The sequence below is a fragment of the Aquarana catesbeiana genome, linkage group LG06 (genome assembly GCF_042186555.1).
Source record: "Aquarana catesbeiana isolate 2022-GZ linkage group LG06, ASM4218655v1, whole genome shotgun sequence".
NCBI classification, from domain to species: Eukaryota; Metazoa; Chordata; class Amphibia; order Anura; family Ranidae; genus Aquarana; species Aquarana catesbeiana.
The window spans coordinates 39,644,402-39,661,444 of NC_133329.1; the positions used below are offsets into that span (position 1 = coordinate 39,644,402).

At 42.7% G+C, this 17,043-nt stretch overlaps 1 protein-coding gene across 1 annotated transcript in view; it reads left to right on the forward strand.

The window, feature by feature from the left end:
* LOC141147946 (pyrin-like) overlaps window positions 1-4,318 on the forward strand; it is a 51,122-nt gene extending 46,804 nt beyond the window's left edge. Inside the window, exon 4 of the mRNA XM_073635104.1 lies at window positions 4,236-4,318. Coding sequence (XP_073491205.1) covers window positions 4,236-4,318 — 83 coding nt within the window. The remainder of the gene's footprint in view (window positions 1-4,235) is intronic.
* The last annotated feature ends 12,725 nt before the right edge of the window (window positions 4,319-17,043 follow it).

A 17,043-nucleotide genomic window follows, 5' to 3' on the forward strand; every position in this document is an offset into this window, starting at 1 on the left:
GCCCATTTCCTTCTCTTCCTCACCCCCAGCACCCCAATTCTATTTCTCATATTCCTTTTCTGCCTCTACTTTACAGCAATGAAGGCAATAGGCAAAGGATTCTGCTGGCCCTGTTCTATCAGGCCGCTGGAGTATGTGATACAGGAAAAATATGAGATCAACTGCATCACTAATCCCAACCTCATTGTGACTCACTATTTTAGTTGCCTCTTTAAAAGGTGCCAAAATGTTATATATATTCTGAATGATGAGCCACTGATGTAGCAAAAAACACTTTAGTTAAGCCAGAGCCCGTTCTTTTACCATTGATGGCACGCTGCTGATTACCAACATTCAGTTCCAGTGTGTGGGAGTGTCACAGACCAGGTGTTTGGGCTGCATTTTTGCCAGGCAAACACTGGGGAGGTATGACCACCTAAGTGACCATAAACCCTGCTGACCCATTGAAGGACCTCTTGGATGACAAGGTACATGATAATGAACCACTGTACTGCCTAGTTGAGGTTGTACCAGTTGATGTATGATCTTTCCTTGGTAAAACAGGTTAGTGCTGGTCCTCCACCTTTCAGGCTGGGTCTGGAGAGTTGCTAAATTGTGGTCCTGTCCCTCAAGCATATGAGCATCAAAACATCATGGCAGTACTTGACATAAGAGGTTGCACTTGCTCTGGGGCACTAGGGAAGGACTACTGATCTGGAGGAGTCAGAGGGTAAAGCCACGGGGAAGGAGGGGCACTGGTGACTGCACTGTCACTAATGTACATGACACATGGAAACATCACCATTTCCAGTGGTGTGCCCCATCCTCCATGCTTCCCATCTGCCAGCATGTTGATCTGGTGCACCATGAAGAATATGTAGCATCCCTACCCATGCTTTCTTGATCATGTGTCTGTGGTCATGTGGGTTTTTGGGCAAAATAAGGACCGCTGGGTACCTGCTGCTGTGGTGTAGCATAAACTTGCATAAGTGGGCTAATTCTAGGAGTTGGATTGGGAGCATTTGCATTACCAGCAGTTTTTGCCAAGCTAGCACTAAGACATTGGGCATGAGGGTGGTTTGGGGACATTTTTTTTCTTCCATTCCAGCAGATGGAGAAGAGACACCTGCCCGATGAAGGATGCTGCTGCTGAAGGAGCAAAGTCTCAGAACCTTAGGGCACAACATGATAAGCAGAGAAGAAAGTCATGGGGCTCTCACAGAAGGGTCAAACAGAGGCTTGCAAAATTCTCCTAAACCTATTCCACTGTCTCTAAATGGGTATAGGAGAATTTTGCAAGCCTCTGTTTGACCCTTCTGTGAGTGCCCCATGACCCTCTTCCCTGCTTATCAGGGAAGAGGGTCATGGGGCACCCTCTTCCCTGATAGGTGCCCTAAGGTTCTGAGACTTTGCTACTACTTCTGAGACTTTGCTCCTTGTTAAAGTAGTTGTAAACCCAGTATAACAACTTTTTACTACAGGTAAGCCTATAATAAGGCTTATCTGTATGTACTGTGAATATCTCCTCAGCTTGCACTGTTAAGGAGATATTCATGTTATAGGCATGTGCCAACGTCATCGGCGCATGTGCACTGAAGAAACGGCTTGTTTGTGTCGTTTCTTCAGCAGCTGTGCTGTTACCAGTGGCTCCCGCGTGCATCCGGGGAAGTGACGTCATCATGGCCCCGACCAATCACAGTGCCAGAGCCCGCGAACCCGGAAGTAACATTCCAGAGACGTGGCTGGCCACAGCGGTGTACGGGGACCGCTGCAACAGCTTCATTCTAAGCTAATTATTTCATAAAGAGCTAATATGCAATGAATACTAGCTCATTATGCCTTTGTCTTGCGGGGGGGGGAGGGGGGTTAGTTTTTTTCGCCGGGTTTACAACCACTTTAATATGGGCTGCAGATGATGGGGTGCCTCTGACTTATGATTAGGTGGACTGGAATCTCATCCCTAGTTAACACTAGGGATGGGACTCCTGTGTGCCCCTTTCCCCTGTAGTGTAGTGCTGCAGTTTTCCCTCCGCTCCCGCTGGCAGCTTCTGAGGGCACACAGGTGGGTAATTGGGTTATTTCAGGGTGGTGAGCAAGGGGGGGGACTCACCATCCTCAATGAACACGGTGGGGTTGCAGATATTGCCTTCGTGCCACTAATCGCTTGAATGGGTCTTCTGCCATGGCTGTAAAGCTTAGCATTGTGGCCATTGCATTTAAGCAAAAATATAATTCAATATTTTTGGAGGAATGGGAGCCCTGTAAGGTAGGCTGTACAGGGCTCCCTGATTGCTATCAGTAGCCCTGGCACAACCCATTGCAGTCTATAGGGGCAAATACTTTAAATTGATTTATGCAAATTTTAAGGGCTAATAGGCAAAGTACTGTATAAAAAAAGGCATAGGAATCTAGGCATTGCCATGGGGAACATGTAGCAATGTGACTATTTTTAAATATAAAATTACCTACAGCATGTTTTTCAGTGAAATATTTTTTTTCCTTTTACAATTGGCTTGGCTTACATATGGCAACAGTACCCCAATCTGATTCATATAAGTCTTAAAAAAATGGCCTTATTCAGGTAGTTTTAAAGCAACACATTTTTATCAAGCAGTAATAGGCTGGTCTAAAATCTACAAAATCTAAAAGGCCATGCTACTCATTATGGTTTTCGAAAAATTCTCCCAGGAGAATATGTATATAATGTCCAATATGAACCATAACATATCCAAACTCACAGCTAGCTTTAGACCGCAAATAGGAAGACAATAGGGTGAAGTACTATATGTACTTTGTCCTCTGGGGAACAAAACGCATTAATGAAAAATCTAAGTTAGAATCCTTCTTTATAAATATGTGTTAAGTGTTGAGCACTACATTGTGATAAGGGCAAACGTAAGGTAGAGTTCAGACATGTTTTCAGAAGGGCTAAGACTTCTAAGAGAATTAATTGTAATTGTTAAGAGAATAGAAGTGACACCCCTGAGTACAGAAATGACAGGGTCAAGGAAGAAAAAAAGTAGCATTTGCTATTAAAACTGCCGAATATATATATATTTTTTAAATCATTGTTTTTTAACCACTTCAGCCCCGAGCCTCGTTTTGAAATCTGTTTTTTTCAAGGTAAAGTCATTTTTTTTTTTTTTTGCTAGAAAATTACTTGGAACCCCCAAACATTATATTTTTTTTTTTTCAGACACCCTAAAGAATAAAATGGCGGTCATTGCAATACTTTATGTCACACCATATTTGCGCCATGGTCTTACAAACGCAATTTCTTTGGAAGAAATACACTTTTTTGAGTTAAATAGAATAAGACAACAGTAAAATTAGCCCAATTTTTTTTCCATATTGTGAAAAAGATAATATTATGCCAAGTAAATTGATACCCAACATGTCACGCTTCAAAATTGCGCACACTCGTGGAATGGCAACAAACTTTGGCACTTAAAAATTTCTACAGGTTACCAGTTTTGAGTTACAGAGGAGGTCTAGTGCTAAAATTATTGCTCTCGCTCTAATGATCGTGGTGATACATGTGTGGTTTGAACACCATTTTCATATGCGGATGCGACTTACGTATGCGTTCGCTTCTGCGCGTGAGCTAGGTGGCATGGGGCGCTATAAAAAATTCTTATTTTTTTTTTATTTTTTGTTTTTACACTGTCCTTATAAAAAAAAAGAAATTGGGTCACTTTTGTAAACATTCCTTGTAATAGAATAAAAGCAAGGCAGGACCTCTTAAATATGAGATCTGGGGTCAAAAAGACCCAATAAGTGCAATAAAAAAAAAAAAAAAAATGTAATTAAAAAAATATATATATATTTCTCCTTTCCGCATTGGGCGGAAGTGACGTTTGACGTCGTTTCCGCCATCTAATGTTATGGAGCCAAGCGGGGGCCATCTTTCCCTCACTCGAAATCCAGGGGGAAGGACCCAATCGTCTCCGCCTCTACCGGCAAGTCTGGTAAGCGGCAGAGACGACCTGAGAGTGGCAGGAGGGGTGTGGCTTGCATCGAATCCGCCGCAGAGACTACTTTTATCTTACAGAACCGCACTCCGTTCCTGAAAATACCAGGGTTATGGCAGCTAGCTGTTGCCATAACCCCGGTATTTAACATTAAAGTACTGACATACAGGTACGTTAATTTCCGTGAAGTGGTTACGAGCATAATCACTTGCCTTAAAATATGGGTTTGTGTTGCCATTTGATTTCTAGCAAGTGAAACTGAGATGTTTTTTTTCTATGTATTAGGTACTTCAACAGGTATGCCTTCTCATTTCCATTCACGGTCAAATAAATCAGAAGAAGAGTCTCATTCAAGTTTAGGTAAGTAGGATATAACATTTTTATTATACAATATCTCACAAAATTTTTGTAAATATTTTAGTATACCTTTTCATGTGACAACACTGAAGAAATGACACTTTGCTACAATGTAAAGTAGTGAGTGTACAGCTTGTATAACAGTGTAAATTTGCTGTCCCCTCAAAATAACTCAAAACACAGCCATTAATGTCTAAACCGCTGGCAACAAAAGTGTTACAAGGTCTCAGGTGTGAATGGGGAGCAGGTGTGTTAAATTTGGTGTTTTCGCTCTCACTCTCTCATACTGGTCACTGGACGTTCAACATGACACCTCATGGCAAAGAACTCTCTGAGAATCTGAAAAAAAGAATTGTTGCTCTACATAAAGATGGCCTAGGCTATAAGAATATTGCCAAGACCCTGAAACTGAGCTGCAGCATGGTGGCCAAGACCATACAGCAGTATAACAGGACAGGTTCCACTCAGAGCAGGCCTCGCCATGGTCCACCAAAGAAGTTGAGTGCACATGCTCAGCATCATATCCAGAGGTTGTCTTTGGGAAATAGACGTATGAGTGCTGCCAGCATTGCTGCAGAGGTTGAAGGGGTGGGGGGTCAGCCTGTCAGACCATACGCCGCACACTGCACCAAATAGTTCCATAGTTACATAGTCGGTAAGGCTGAAAGAAGACAATAGTCCATCCAATTCAACCTGTCTCATTGTGTGCCCCCGTGTCCTTTTAAAATCCCTAGGACTGAATAGTTTATTTCCTAAACTGGGATCCCCATTGAGATATTTGTAGATCGCTATCATGTCCCCAATCAAGTGTCTTTTCTCCAGCGAGAATAAATTTAGTGTTTGCAGCCGTTCCTCATAATTGAGGTTCTCCAGTCCCCTTATTAGTTTTGTTGCCCTTCTTTGGACTCTCTCCAGCTCCAGCACATGCCTTGGGAGGACTGGTGACCAGAACCAGTAAATGGAAAACTCCAGATGAGGCCTGACCAGAGCTTTATAAGGTGGCAGAATTATAGTTAATAATTATAGTTTTGTCCCTGGAGTATATCCCCTTTTTTATGCATGCTAATATTCTGTCTGCTTTGGTAACTGCAGCTTGGCTTGCTGTTTCTCAATCTATTATCTATTAGCACCCCCAGATCCTTCTCCATCCTTGATTCTCCCAGCTGTTCTCTACCTAGTGAATGTTTTTCATTTGTTTTTTGACCTCAAGTGCATTTCTCCACATTAAAACTCATTTACCATTTGTCCACCCACTCTTTTATTATATTCAGGTCATTCTGCAAAATTTCTATATCCTGATGCAAGTTTATTACTCTGCTCGTCAAATTGGTCTGCATGGCTGTCGTCCCAGGAGGAAGCCTCTTCTAAAAGATGATGCACAAGAAAGCCTGCAAACAGTTTGCTTAAGACAAGCAGACTAAGGACATGAATTACTGGAACCATGTCCTGTGGTCTGATGAGACCAAGATAAACGTATTTGGTTCAGATGGTGTCAAGCATGCGTGGCAGCAACCACGTAAGGAGTACAAAGAAAAGTGTGTCTTGCCTACAGTCAAGCATGGTGGTGGGAGTGTCATGGTCTGGGGCTTCATGAGTGCTGTCGCCACTGGGGAGCTACAGTTCATTGAGGGAACCATGAATGCCAAAATGTACTGTGACATACTGAAGCAGAGCATGCCCCCCCCCCCCTTGGAGACTGGGCCCCAGGGCAGTATTCCAACATAACGACCCCAAACACACCTCCAAGGTGACCACTGCCTTGCTTAAGAAGCTGAGGGTAAAGGTGATGGACTGGCCAAGCATGTCTCCAGACCTAAACCCTATTGAGCATCTATGGGGCATCCTCAAATGGAAGGTGGAGGAGCGCAAGGACTCTAACATCCACCAGCTCTGTGATGTCATCATGGAGTGGAAGAGGACTCCAGTGGAAACTTTTGAAGCTCTGGTGAACTCCATGCTTAAATGGGTTAAGGCAGTGCTGGAAAATAACCATGGCCACACAAAATATTGACACTTTGGGCCCAATTTGGATATTTTCAGTTAGGGGTGTACTCACTTTTGTTGCTAGCGGTTTAGACATTAATGGCTGTGTGTTGAGTTGTTATGAGGGAACATCAAATTTACACTGTTATACAAGCTGTACACTCACTACTTTACATTGTAGCAAAGTGTCATTTCTTTCACATGAAAATATATCATAAAATATTTACAAAAATTTGAGGGGTGTACTTACTTTTGTGAGATACTGTGTGCGTGCAGATGTGTGTTTGTCGGTGTGATGTCTAATGGTAAGATGAGACAAAGTCTATGCTAGTGTTTCTAGTGTTTACCTGTGTACTAGTTGTAAAACAGATGTTAATAACATACAGTATAGTAACATCTACTGTATCAAGTTAAGATTTTGTACAGTTCAATATTATACTGATGGGTAGACCACCAGTGGTCATGTGAAAATTGAAAAAAAAATATGTGAAAAAAATTTGTGGGTGAGTCCACTGAAAAATATCATGCTTCAGCCTTCCTATCCCACACCCCAAAGCTTTTTTTGATTGGGTGGGGGCTGACTCAGTGATACTGGTGAGTGTTCCGAAGAATTGTAGCTCATTGAGTCTGCTGCCAGAGCAAGCAAAGGACTTATTCTTCCATACAATTGTAGTGTGGTGCAGCAGGGAGTCTGCTACTCAATTCACTATAATGAGGTCAAGTGAGAGTTGGCCTCATCTGTGCATAGTTCAAGTTGAAGTATCCCACTAATCCCTTCTCCTATCCGAGTTCTACTAATAAATAAAAAAAAAAAAAAAAAACAAATACCCTAGACTGGTCGTTGGATAAGGAGTGAGTGGGTGGCCGTGTGAAAATACCCAAGTGTCTGGCTGCAGGATATTTAGAAGGAGGCCCAGGGAAGACTATACTCAACGACCCCCATGGGGGCAGTGCTACATTAGCTTGCCTTTGAACTAGGCAGGACATTTCAAATATTATCAAGACACAATGGGAGAAGATCTGTATGGGGGCAATTAATTATGAGACTACTGGGATTTATAACAGATACAAAGTCAGTCCTCTCTCATATAGAACATTGTTTCCTGAAATGGAGGTCTAACATGGGTGATGTTAAAGCATTATACTCCTCGATCACAAAACAGTTTGCTCTAGTTGCTTTGAAACATAATTTCAGGATTTATAGTTACTATAAAAAGGAACTTCAGAATGTTTTTGGTAACATCAACTGAATTCCTATTAACACAATTGTGCATTTAATACAATCTTGAATGCGACGAGCTGCCATTCATCCCAACCCATCAAAGCCATGGGAGAATTTGTTAGATCCTGTAAAAACTGCATACATACAGAATTGTATTTGAAGGTATATAGAATAGTAAAGGAAAGATTAGGATATAGATGCTACCAAGACAGACTGAATTAACAGATGAGAGATAAGGCTAAGGAAAAAATGTTGCAAGAAGTCATTAGCAGGGGAACGGAGTATCATAAAGTACATTTAGTTACTACTTGTAGTGTTGAATATGCACAGATTATGGTATTTATTAAAAAGAATGTACCGTATATACTCGAGTATAAGTCGAATTTTTCAGCACATTTTTTTGTCCTGAAAGTGCCCCCCTCGACTTATACTTGAGTCAAGCACTTTTCTGCAGCAAAAAATTTTATTTTCCGAAGCGATTTTGGGGCCCCGTATCTCAGGGCCACTTGGTGCTAGAAACCCCAAATTTGGTATGCAAACCCAGTGGACCTGGTTCCACAACATATCCAAAGCTGAAGTTCCTAGCTTTAAGTGGCCCCGAGATACGGGGCCCCAAAATCGGTTTGGAAAATGTCATTCTCTGCTGCAGAAAAGTGCTTGACATTTTCTGAACCGAATTTGGGGCCCCATATCTCAGGGCCACTTGGTGCTAGGAACCCCAAATTTGGTGTGCAAACCCAGTGGAACTGGTACCATAACATATCCAAAGCTGGGGTTCCTAGCACCAAGTGGCCCTGAGATGCGGGGCCCCAAATCTGGTTCAGAAAATGTAATTCTCTGCTGCAGAAAAGTGCTTGACATTTTCTGAACTGATTTTTGGGGCCCTGTATCTCGGGGCCACTTGGTGCTAGAAACCTGAGCTGGAAATTTTGTGGTGCTAGTTCCACTGGGTTTGCACACCAAATTTGGGGTTCTTAGCACTAAGAGGCCCCGAGATACGGGGCCCCAAATTCGGTCAACTGTGTCTATCTGCAGCAATGTCATTTCGGGACCCTTTGGGTTCAGAGACCCCAAATTTTGGCTGCAGCTAGGAACCCTTAACTACTGAGTTTGAAGTTCGGGGGACCTATGGCTGCAAATGGGCACAGTGATGCTGCAAATGGGCACAGTGATGCTGCAAATGGGCATTGTTGACCCTCTTTTTCCACTTACAGTAGCTGTGCATTTCTCACCCTCGTCTTATACTCGGGTCAATACGTTTTTCCTATTTTTTTTGTGGTAAATTAGGGCCTCGACTTATACTCGGAACGACTTATACTCGAGTATATACGGTACCTATATTATATAGCAATTGAGAATTACAACACATTTTTTAGAGAGGCTGCCATTTTTTCCAAGCCGACAAGCACTGATTTTGGCTTCATTACTGTCAATATACAAGTTACAAAAAAGGTCAAACTTGGTTAAGGAAAAATATGGATTCACATGTCGCTGACCATCAAAAACAGACTAAAAGTCCCACTGACTTGAACAGTTTACCAACCACTGGAAATATGGATAGCAGAGATGAAAACAAAAGGGTAGCACTTCAGTACACAGTAAGGACTAATTGTGTAATGGTCCATGCATAAGGAGAGTTTCACCACTGACCAGTAAGGTGAAAGATAATGTTCCAATTTTTGAAATGAGGTACAACCATGGGCCCATGTGGAAATACGACTTGTCAATACTGTCGGATACATGGAGCAGTATTCCCCATAAAACTGTATAATAACTGCAATACAGTGACAAGAAAAAAGTATGTGAACCCCTTGGAATTAACTTGTTTTCTACAGTAATTTTCCATAAAATATGATCTGATCGTCATTTAAGTCACAATAGACAAAACCTAATGTGCTTAACCTGATAACACAAACAATTCTAATTTCTCGTGTCTTTATTGAAAGCACTCATTAAACATTCACAGTGCTGGAGGGAAAAGTAATTGAACCCATAGACTAATTACTTCATTGAAATCTAATTGGAATCAGTAGTTTACACTTGGAATCCAGTCAATGAAATGCGTTTGGAGGTGTGGTTTATCGCTATTATGATTGATAAAAGACACTCAAACATTTTAAGATTTCTGTTCATAAAAAGCATCAGCTGATGTTAACCATGCTTGCAAAAAGGAGCCTGTAAAAAGGATACAAAGCAATCTCAAAGTGTTTAGGCATCCATCAATCAACAGTTAGGCAAGTTGTCTATAAATGGAGACAGTTTCAAATGTGGCTAAACCTCTTAGAAGTGGGCACCCAGCCAAGATGACTCCCGAGGCACAAAGTAGAATCCTTAGTAAGGAAAAGTGGAACCCAATAACAGCTAAAGGCTTGAAGACATCTCTGGAATTGGTAAAAATCCCTGTTCATGAGTCTGCCATTTGTAGATGGCAAAACACCATGGAGGAGGTGTTGTCCAAAAACAAAAATTGCTGCACACCTGAAATTTGCACCTTGGAAAACCACAACACTTCTGGGAAAATGTTTTGTGGACTAATGAAACAAAAGTTGAATTGTTTAGTAAGAATACTCAGTAATATGTATGGCACAACTTATATCAGCAACATCAAAACATCATCCCAGCAGTAAAGTATAGTGGAGGGAACATCATGATTTGGACCTGCTGCCTCAGGACCTGGACCACTTGCTATTATCAAGAGGAAAATTAATTCACAAGTTTACCAACATATCCTACATGATAATGTCAGGCTGTCCACCAGCTGAAGCTTAGAAGAAGTTGGGCGATGCAGCAGAACAATGACCCTAAGCATCAAAGTAAATCCACCACAGACTGGCTTCAGAAAAAGAAAATGTGCCTTTTGGATTTTCCAAGTCAGAGTCCAGACCATAACCCCATAGGTATGCTATGGAATGACCTCAAGAGAACCATTTGCACCAAACATCCCGCAAATGTGTCTGAGCTGAAGCAGTTTTGTAAAGAGAGTACCTGTGGCAACCCTACTTCTCCCATGCCTGCTGTGGTCTCACAGGGTCAGTGTCTGGATACAGCATGCCCTGAGATACAAGGAAGTTCATCTCCTGCTGGTCAGCCCTTAGTGCCCTCTCCATGATGCTACACAGTGTGTGCTCCATCAGGAACACAACTGGAGTAGTGTCTCTGATGCATGCACAGCTCTGATCTCTGATGTCACAGCTCAACATTCCCGTTGCCTCCACAAATGATAATACAGTGCTTGTGTCCTGTATCAGCAGCCATTAGTATGGGGAAAAGAAGCCTAGCTTCTGTAAGCATGTCCTCATGCCATACTCACACAGGTACTCAATAGTCCTCTATTTTATAAGCCTTGCTTGTGTTTGTACTCTGGGTGTTTAGAACCTTTGCTTATGGAATTTCCTGTCTGTCTTAGGGTAGCCTGTGATTTTGCTGATTTTTGTCCAGTTTACTGCTGAACAGAGCCTTCTCATCTCAAGGGGATCTCAAGGGGATCCTACATTAGGCCTACTTCGATATGGTTTCAAGGCTTTTCTGCTCATGACAGTGTGGAGCATGGCTTTTGTTGCACAGCATATTGTGTCCAGAACTCTTTCACCTTTTGAAGTCTTATGCGATATTTGGCTTAATTAGCATTCCTTATTTTCAGGCTCCACTTTATTTGTAGCCACTGTCTCTGTGTTATCTGAACATGATCAAACAGCTCTCGCCACAGATGTCAATGGAAATATTCCAATTGGTACACTTAACTCATCTGCTATCAACGGGTTTTTCCACTGACAGCAGAATGTAAACAAGACAAGTGTCGGTTAAAAAAATGTTTAAAAAATAACAGCAGGCAAGATTTTGGGGGGAACCCCATGCCAAAATGTAAAAAAAACAGAGTGGGGTCCCCTCCAACATCCATACCACACCCTTATCCAAGTATGCAGGTGAGCAGGCCAGAACCAAACCAGGTTAGATGCCCTCAAAATGGTGGGGTGCCCCCCCCAAAGCACCTTGTCTCCATCTTGATGAGAATAAGTGCCTTTTCCCCACAACTCTGGCCTGGTGATTGTGGGGGTGCATGGGGTGACATTTCAGTAACTGGAAGCCCCCTTTAACAAGGGGCACGCAGATCTGACCCTCCCATGAAAATGAGTAGGTGGTACATAGTACCCCTACTCATTCACCCCAAAAAATGTCAAAAGTAAATAAAACACAGACAGGTTTGAAAAGTCCTTTATTAAAATAAAATATGTTACCCAATGTAAATCCAGTGTCAATCACGATGAATGCTGACCCATACGAAAAAAGCCCGCCGAACACAACTGGACCCGGGCCCATCGAGAGACACTCACCAAATGACAGGTTAACATGGAGCACGGTCACCCTGTGGCCCCAGGGGAGCCATTGATTGTATTAGGTCCTTCTACCCTGCACCAGTAATGATCTGTCCTGTACCTGGACCTGAGTGACCACGACACAACTGAGAACAGTTTAAATGGGCTTTAATATGGCAAAAGCTCTGAAATGGAAAAGTTGGGTAGGATCGTACCAAACGATGCAATATTACAAAGTCTGCAACAAATGAAGACCAGCACAATGAAATGTAGATAATATTAGTAACATTAAGGGCATATCATTCAAAAATCCCTGCCTACACCACTGGCCAGTGTAATTCTCTAAATGTCTGCTGGCGTTTGGGTCCTTGAGCTCCATGTTAAAGAGTACTTATAATCCCAAGGTAAACTCAACACAGTCCCCTTTAGGCAGAACTTTTTACAGACAGTGTACATGATAATGGTAACACGCTATGGTGGCCAGGAGAAACTGTGGTAAAGTTTTCCCAGTTGCCATTCAGTCTTGGGTGGTTGTGGAGTAGAGTAAAGTGCAGGCCTTGAGTGGATGAAGGTAATGAAATACCAGAACAACAGGACACAGGAATCACAGAACTCTGGAACAGCAAGATGCTGGAACTACAGGATACTGGAACAGTAGCATAGTTGCAGGAACCATAGCCAACCCCATACTCAGCTATACAAAAACAGCATAAGTAGCCTTAGGGCTCTTCAGAGTACTCACCATAGATGCAGCATGACAACCGCATGGCTCTCATCAGCAAATTTCTCTTTTTCCAGGCAGCAGATGGTCTCTCTGTCCCAGCTGTATGTGAACCTCTAACCGCACAATACCTCAATGCCTGTTTTTTGAAGCCAAAGTCTCCCACAGTGTTCTCTCTCTCATGCGCTCTCCAGCAACAGCTTGGATGGCCACATTGCATATGCCCTTTGTTTTGTATTCTTATTGAGGAGATTTAACTAGGATGGGAATGGGATACTCATGAGATGCTCAACTGATTGCAGAAAGATTTATGGGACCAACTATATACACCTCCCAGTATATACAACCGCTTTACTTCCAGCTCCTGCACAATTCTTGATCTTACACTCCAGCACTTTACTTAACTCTTGATCTCACTCTTCAGGACCAGCTAGCACTGAGAGATAAGACTGACACTGGCTCAGCCTGGCCTAAAGCATATACCCTTTACAGGCAGGGACCGCTGGCCTCTATTGTGTGGCAAAAAGTAGGTAGTCCCAGTGCTAGCTGTCCACGTGGCTACTGAGCTCAGTACTACATCTTCAGGCCCTGCCAACCCTCCTGGCTGCAGGTGCCTCTCTCCACTGCCCATGCCACCACAGTCCACTCCACTGGCTCTGCACCCATCCCAGACTGCAATCTCCCAGTCCTCTCAGGCCTGCCTCCCAGTCTTCCCGACTGTGTGTCACTCACCAGCCCTCCTGGCTGCGACCTGTTTTTCCTCCCTGAAGACTTGCCTGGCAATGTCCTCACCTTGCTCCCATTCCTCCTGTCCAGAACACCTCCATGTTTTCTTAGAAGGCCCTGTCCGTACCCGAGCCCGGGCCCAAGGTCACCCCCCTCCCCAGACTGGGGAACTCCCTCAAGGCCACAACAGCCTAGCACCCCATCTGCAGCTGCCTCCCGAACAACTCCTCCCCAGCTGGGCTGACCCTGGGTATTTAAAGATGCCTGCCCCCTGCCAGTCCAAGTTGGGTATTGGTCAGGGCTCCTCAGAATACCCCAGGCAGCTCCACCTCTCCTCTCCTCTTTCCAGAAGATACCAGAACATTCTTTAAAGAAGTGGGAGGTCTTGGTGATGCTGCCTGTGGGAAAAATGTCTCATGTTGTAAACCCATCTTCAATCATGATGCTCGCCACTCTCTAACTTGCCTGAAAAAAAAAACGATGACCTGGCACACATGACCAATCCCGACTGTACTCATAGCCAAATGCCAGCTCCCGAGCTGTAATCAGTTATATAAGGGAAGGGGAAGGGATGGTGGTGACATCATTGACTAAATATGGCCATTTTTAGGCAGTGATGTCACTGCTATCCCCACCCCTTTGCTTAAGTGGCGGGATTTACAGTGATGCCAGTGGTTCCTAGAAACACCATGGGTGCAAGAACTCAAAGCTTTCTTAGGAACCAGTGATAGCGGGATACCAGGAATCTGTCATATATATAGAACCAATAGAAATACTGCTTTTATATATGATCGGCTCCTGCTGAAAAGGGTGCTGAACTGACAGTAGTACAGATGTTTGTCTGAATGCCTGAACAGCCAAAGTTTTGATATGAACCATCTGCTCATCCCTACCTAGAAGAGGCCATGGCTGTTACATAGGTTGGATGAGTCATTCATTCAGTGCCCATGGCAAGTTTATCTTGAAACTGGAATTTGGATTCAAATTTAGAGAAGTGGGCATATCAGAACCCACTATCATAGGAGGCTGTGCAGATAACCTGAAGTCAGTTACCATGGGTATTACAGTCAGATATCTTGACAGGCCCTATGGCTTGTTTTTATTTGGGAACAGAATGTACTGACTAAAAGTGTAATGAGCAAGATTTCCCACAAGCCAGTAATTTGTGGGTGGTGGCAGTGCAGATATTAGTGTGAGTGTATTGTAGTTGTCATTTATTAGCTGTACCTTCGTCCTAGAACTCTGCGGTTCTTGTAATAATTGCCCGGGGTGCTGGTCAGTTTCTGAGGGTGAGCAATGGACCACAATACTTATTATGTATCTTTTTGCCTCCCTTGTCCCCATAAACTTCAGGATCCCCATCCATGAGCCATGACATTGATTCTTGTGCAATCCTATTTATTTTCTGAAAGTTACATGTGCTAATACTTAACAATATTTCCAACCAGGAAAAGAATTCAGGAAGCAAGAGAAAACACTACCAGGTCAGTATCTGACTAGCTGAGGTATGTAACAATATACAAACAAAAATGGCAGAATATGAGACATTTTGAAAGATTATTTACTATTCTATTGTACTACAAATAAATCCTAAATTAAGAATAAATGATTAGCTTGCAAAATAGCAAGATTCTTAGTGCATCATCAAATATTCATGTTCCCTAAGTGGGAATGGTGAAAATACAATAATGCTATTTCAGTGTTCCCTGAGTGGGAATAGTGAGCCATAAACAGTAATAGTGAAGTCCACACACTCAAAAAATGACATAACAGTCCAAATGAAAAAAACAATCCTCAAAATTTTCTGCAAAATAACATGAAAAACACCACTGTTGAATAAACGTTGAGACTGCAAGTGCTCTCCTCCACCTCAATATCCTAGCCGCTCACCTCACATTCTGACCCCTGTTTCACCAGAAGGTCAGAAAAAGCAGGTTCCCTCTCAGGGATGCAAACGGATCAGCTGATCATGGGGCTCCTATTCCGTCCGTGTTGCCTCCGGCTGATAAGATAAACACCAGCCAGTACAGATTCCCTCAATGGGGTCCGGTGCATATAGGACTAGAAAAGGCAAATCTCTTGCTCTCTGTATTCAAAGCGGTTTATTCCTCATTAAAAAGACATTAAAACATTACTCACAAACGCAGCACTTAAGCAGTGCGGACTCAGGATGCATAGAAACATCAAGATGCTTGCGGGATGATGCTGCCACTATGACTCCTCCCCCCTATACGCGTTACATCAAATGGGCGTGACTTCTTCAGTAAGGGGGCGGAGACTAGGAGTCTCACCAATGCTTATATAGACTAATACTCCCTAATCAGGTGCGCTGCATCACCACTCCCCAGTCCGGCCTACTATGCTAAACCAGGCCGCATGACACACCCATCCGGCTCACACCCAAAGCAGGAAGTGGCGAAAACGGCATCCGTACACATGGGGACATCTGACAAGGGGAAAAACAATTCCTACCAAGTCAGGTTTTTTAAAAGAAAAAACTTATGTGTAAGTGACCATAACTAAACTACACTGCTGGCAACACCATCCTACAAGCATCTTGACCATATTCCAATAAAATAATATAAAATTACACAAATACATCACATTTGCAATAAAAAAATTCCTTATAAAATAATAATATAAAAATGGATACCTAAACTCATAAAATACTAATAAAACAGTTCAGGTCAAAGTCCACGTTCAAACCTCTCGGCCAGAGTACCTTACTTTCATAAATCCAGAAGGATTCCCTTTTACTGAGTTGTCTAATATAATGACCCCCCTCCAGTGTTTATCCACCTATTCTATACCCCAAAATTGCAGTGAACTCAGAGCCTTATGTACTAATTTAAAATGTTTCGGGACACTATGGGGGGTGATACCTTTTTTGATATTAGTAATGTGCTCTCCTACTCTGATCTGCAAGGTTCTCGATGTCTGGCCAATGTACTGCAACCCGCATCCACGTTGCAGCATATAGATGACACCCGTGGATGTACAGGTTACAAAATCACGGATTTCGTTCCTTTCACCTGTACTGGTAGAACAGAATTCTTTTCTCTTTCTTTATATTCTTCATGTGTCGACAAGCCCTACACCTCCCACATGCAAAGAAACCTTTAAAAATGCCAAAGTAAGAGGCAGATGGTCTCTTCTGCTTTTTTGGGGGGGTCAATCACTCCTGGTGCTAATAGATCCTTCAAGGTAGGTGCTTTCCTATAAATAAACCCTGGAAGGTCTGGCAATTCGGGTCCCAACAGCCTATCTTTCTTTAAAATACCCCAATGTTTTTTGATTATTTTCTCCACTTGTCTAAATTGAACAATAAAATACAGAATGAGATTAAACTCACGACATAAGGGTTCATGTACTTTCTTATCTCATAATTGATCTCTATCCATATTCAATACCTCCATTTTATCTTCCTCATCTTTCTCAAAGTCATATCCTTTCTCCTTAAATCTGCTGGTCAGTATTTCTGATTGACTCAAAAAGTCTTCCTTTCTGGTACAGTTTCTAAGAATCCTCATGTACTGGCCCTTTGGTATATTCACCAACCAGGGTTTATGATGACAGCTGTCCATGGACAGGAATTTCTGTCAGTGGGCTTAAAATGGTTCCTTGTCAACAGTTTACCATCTCCCTTAAAGATCTCTAAATCAAGGAAGGTGATACATTCATTACTGACAGTCCAAGTAAGTTTAATATCCTTGTCATTCCCATCCATAGATTCTTTAAATGCTTCAAAGGATGTCACATCCCCTTTCCAAA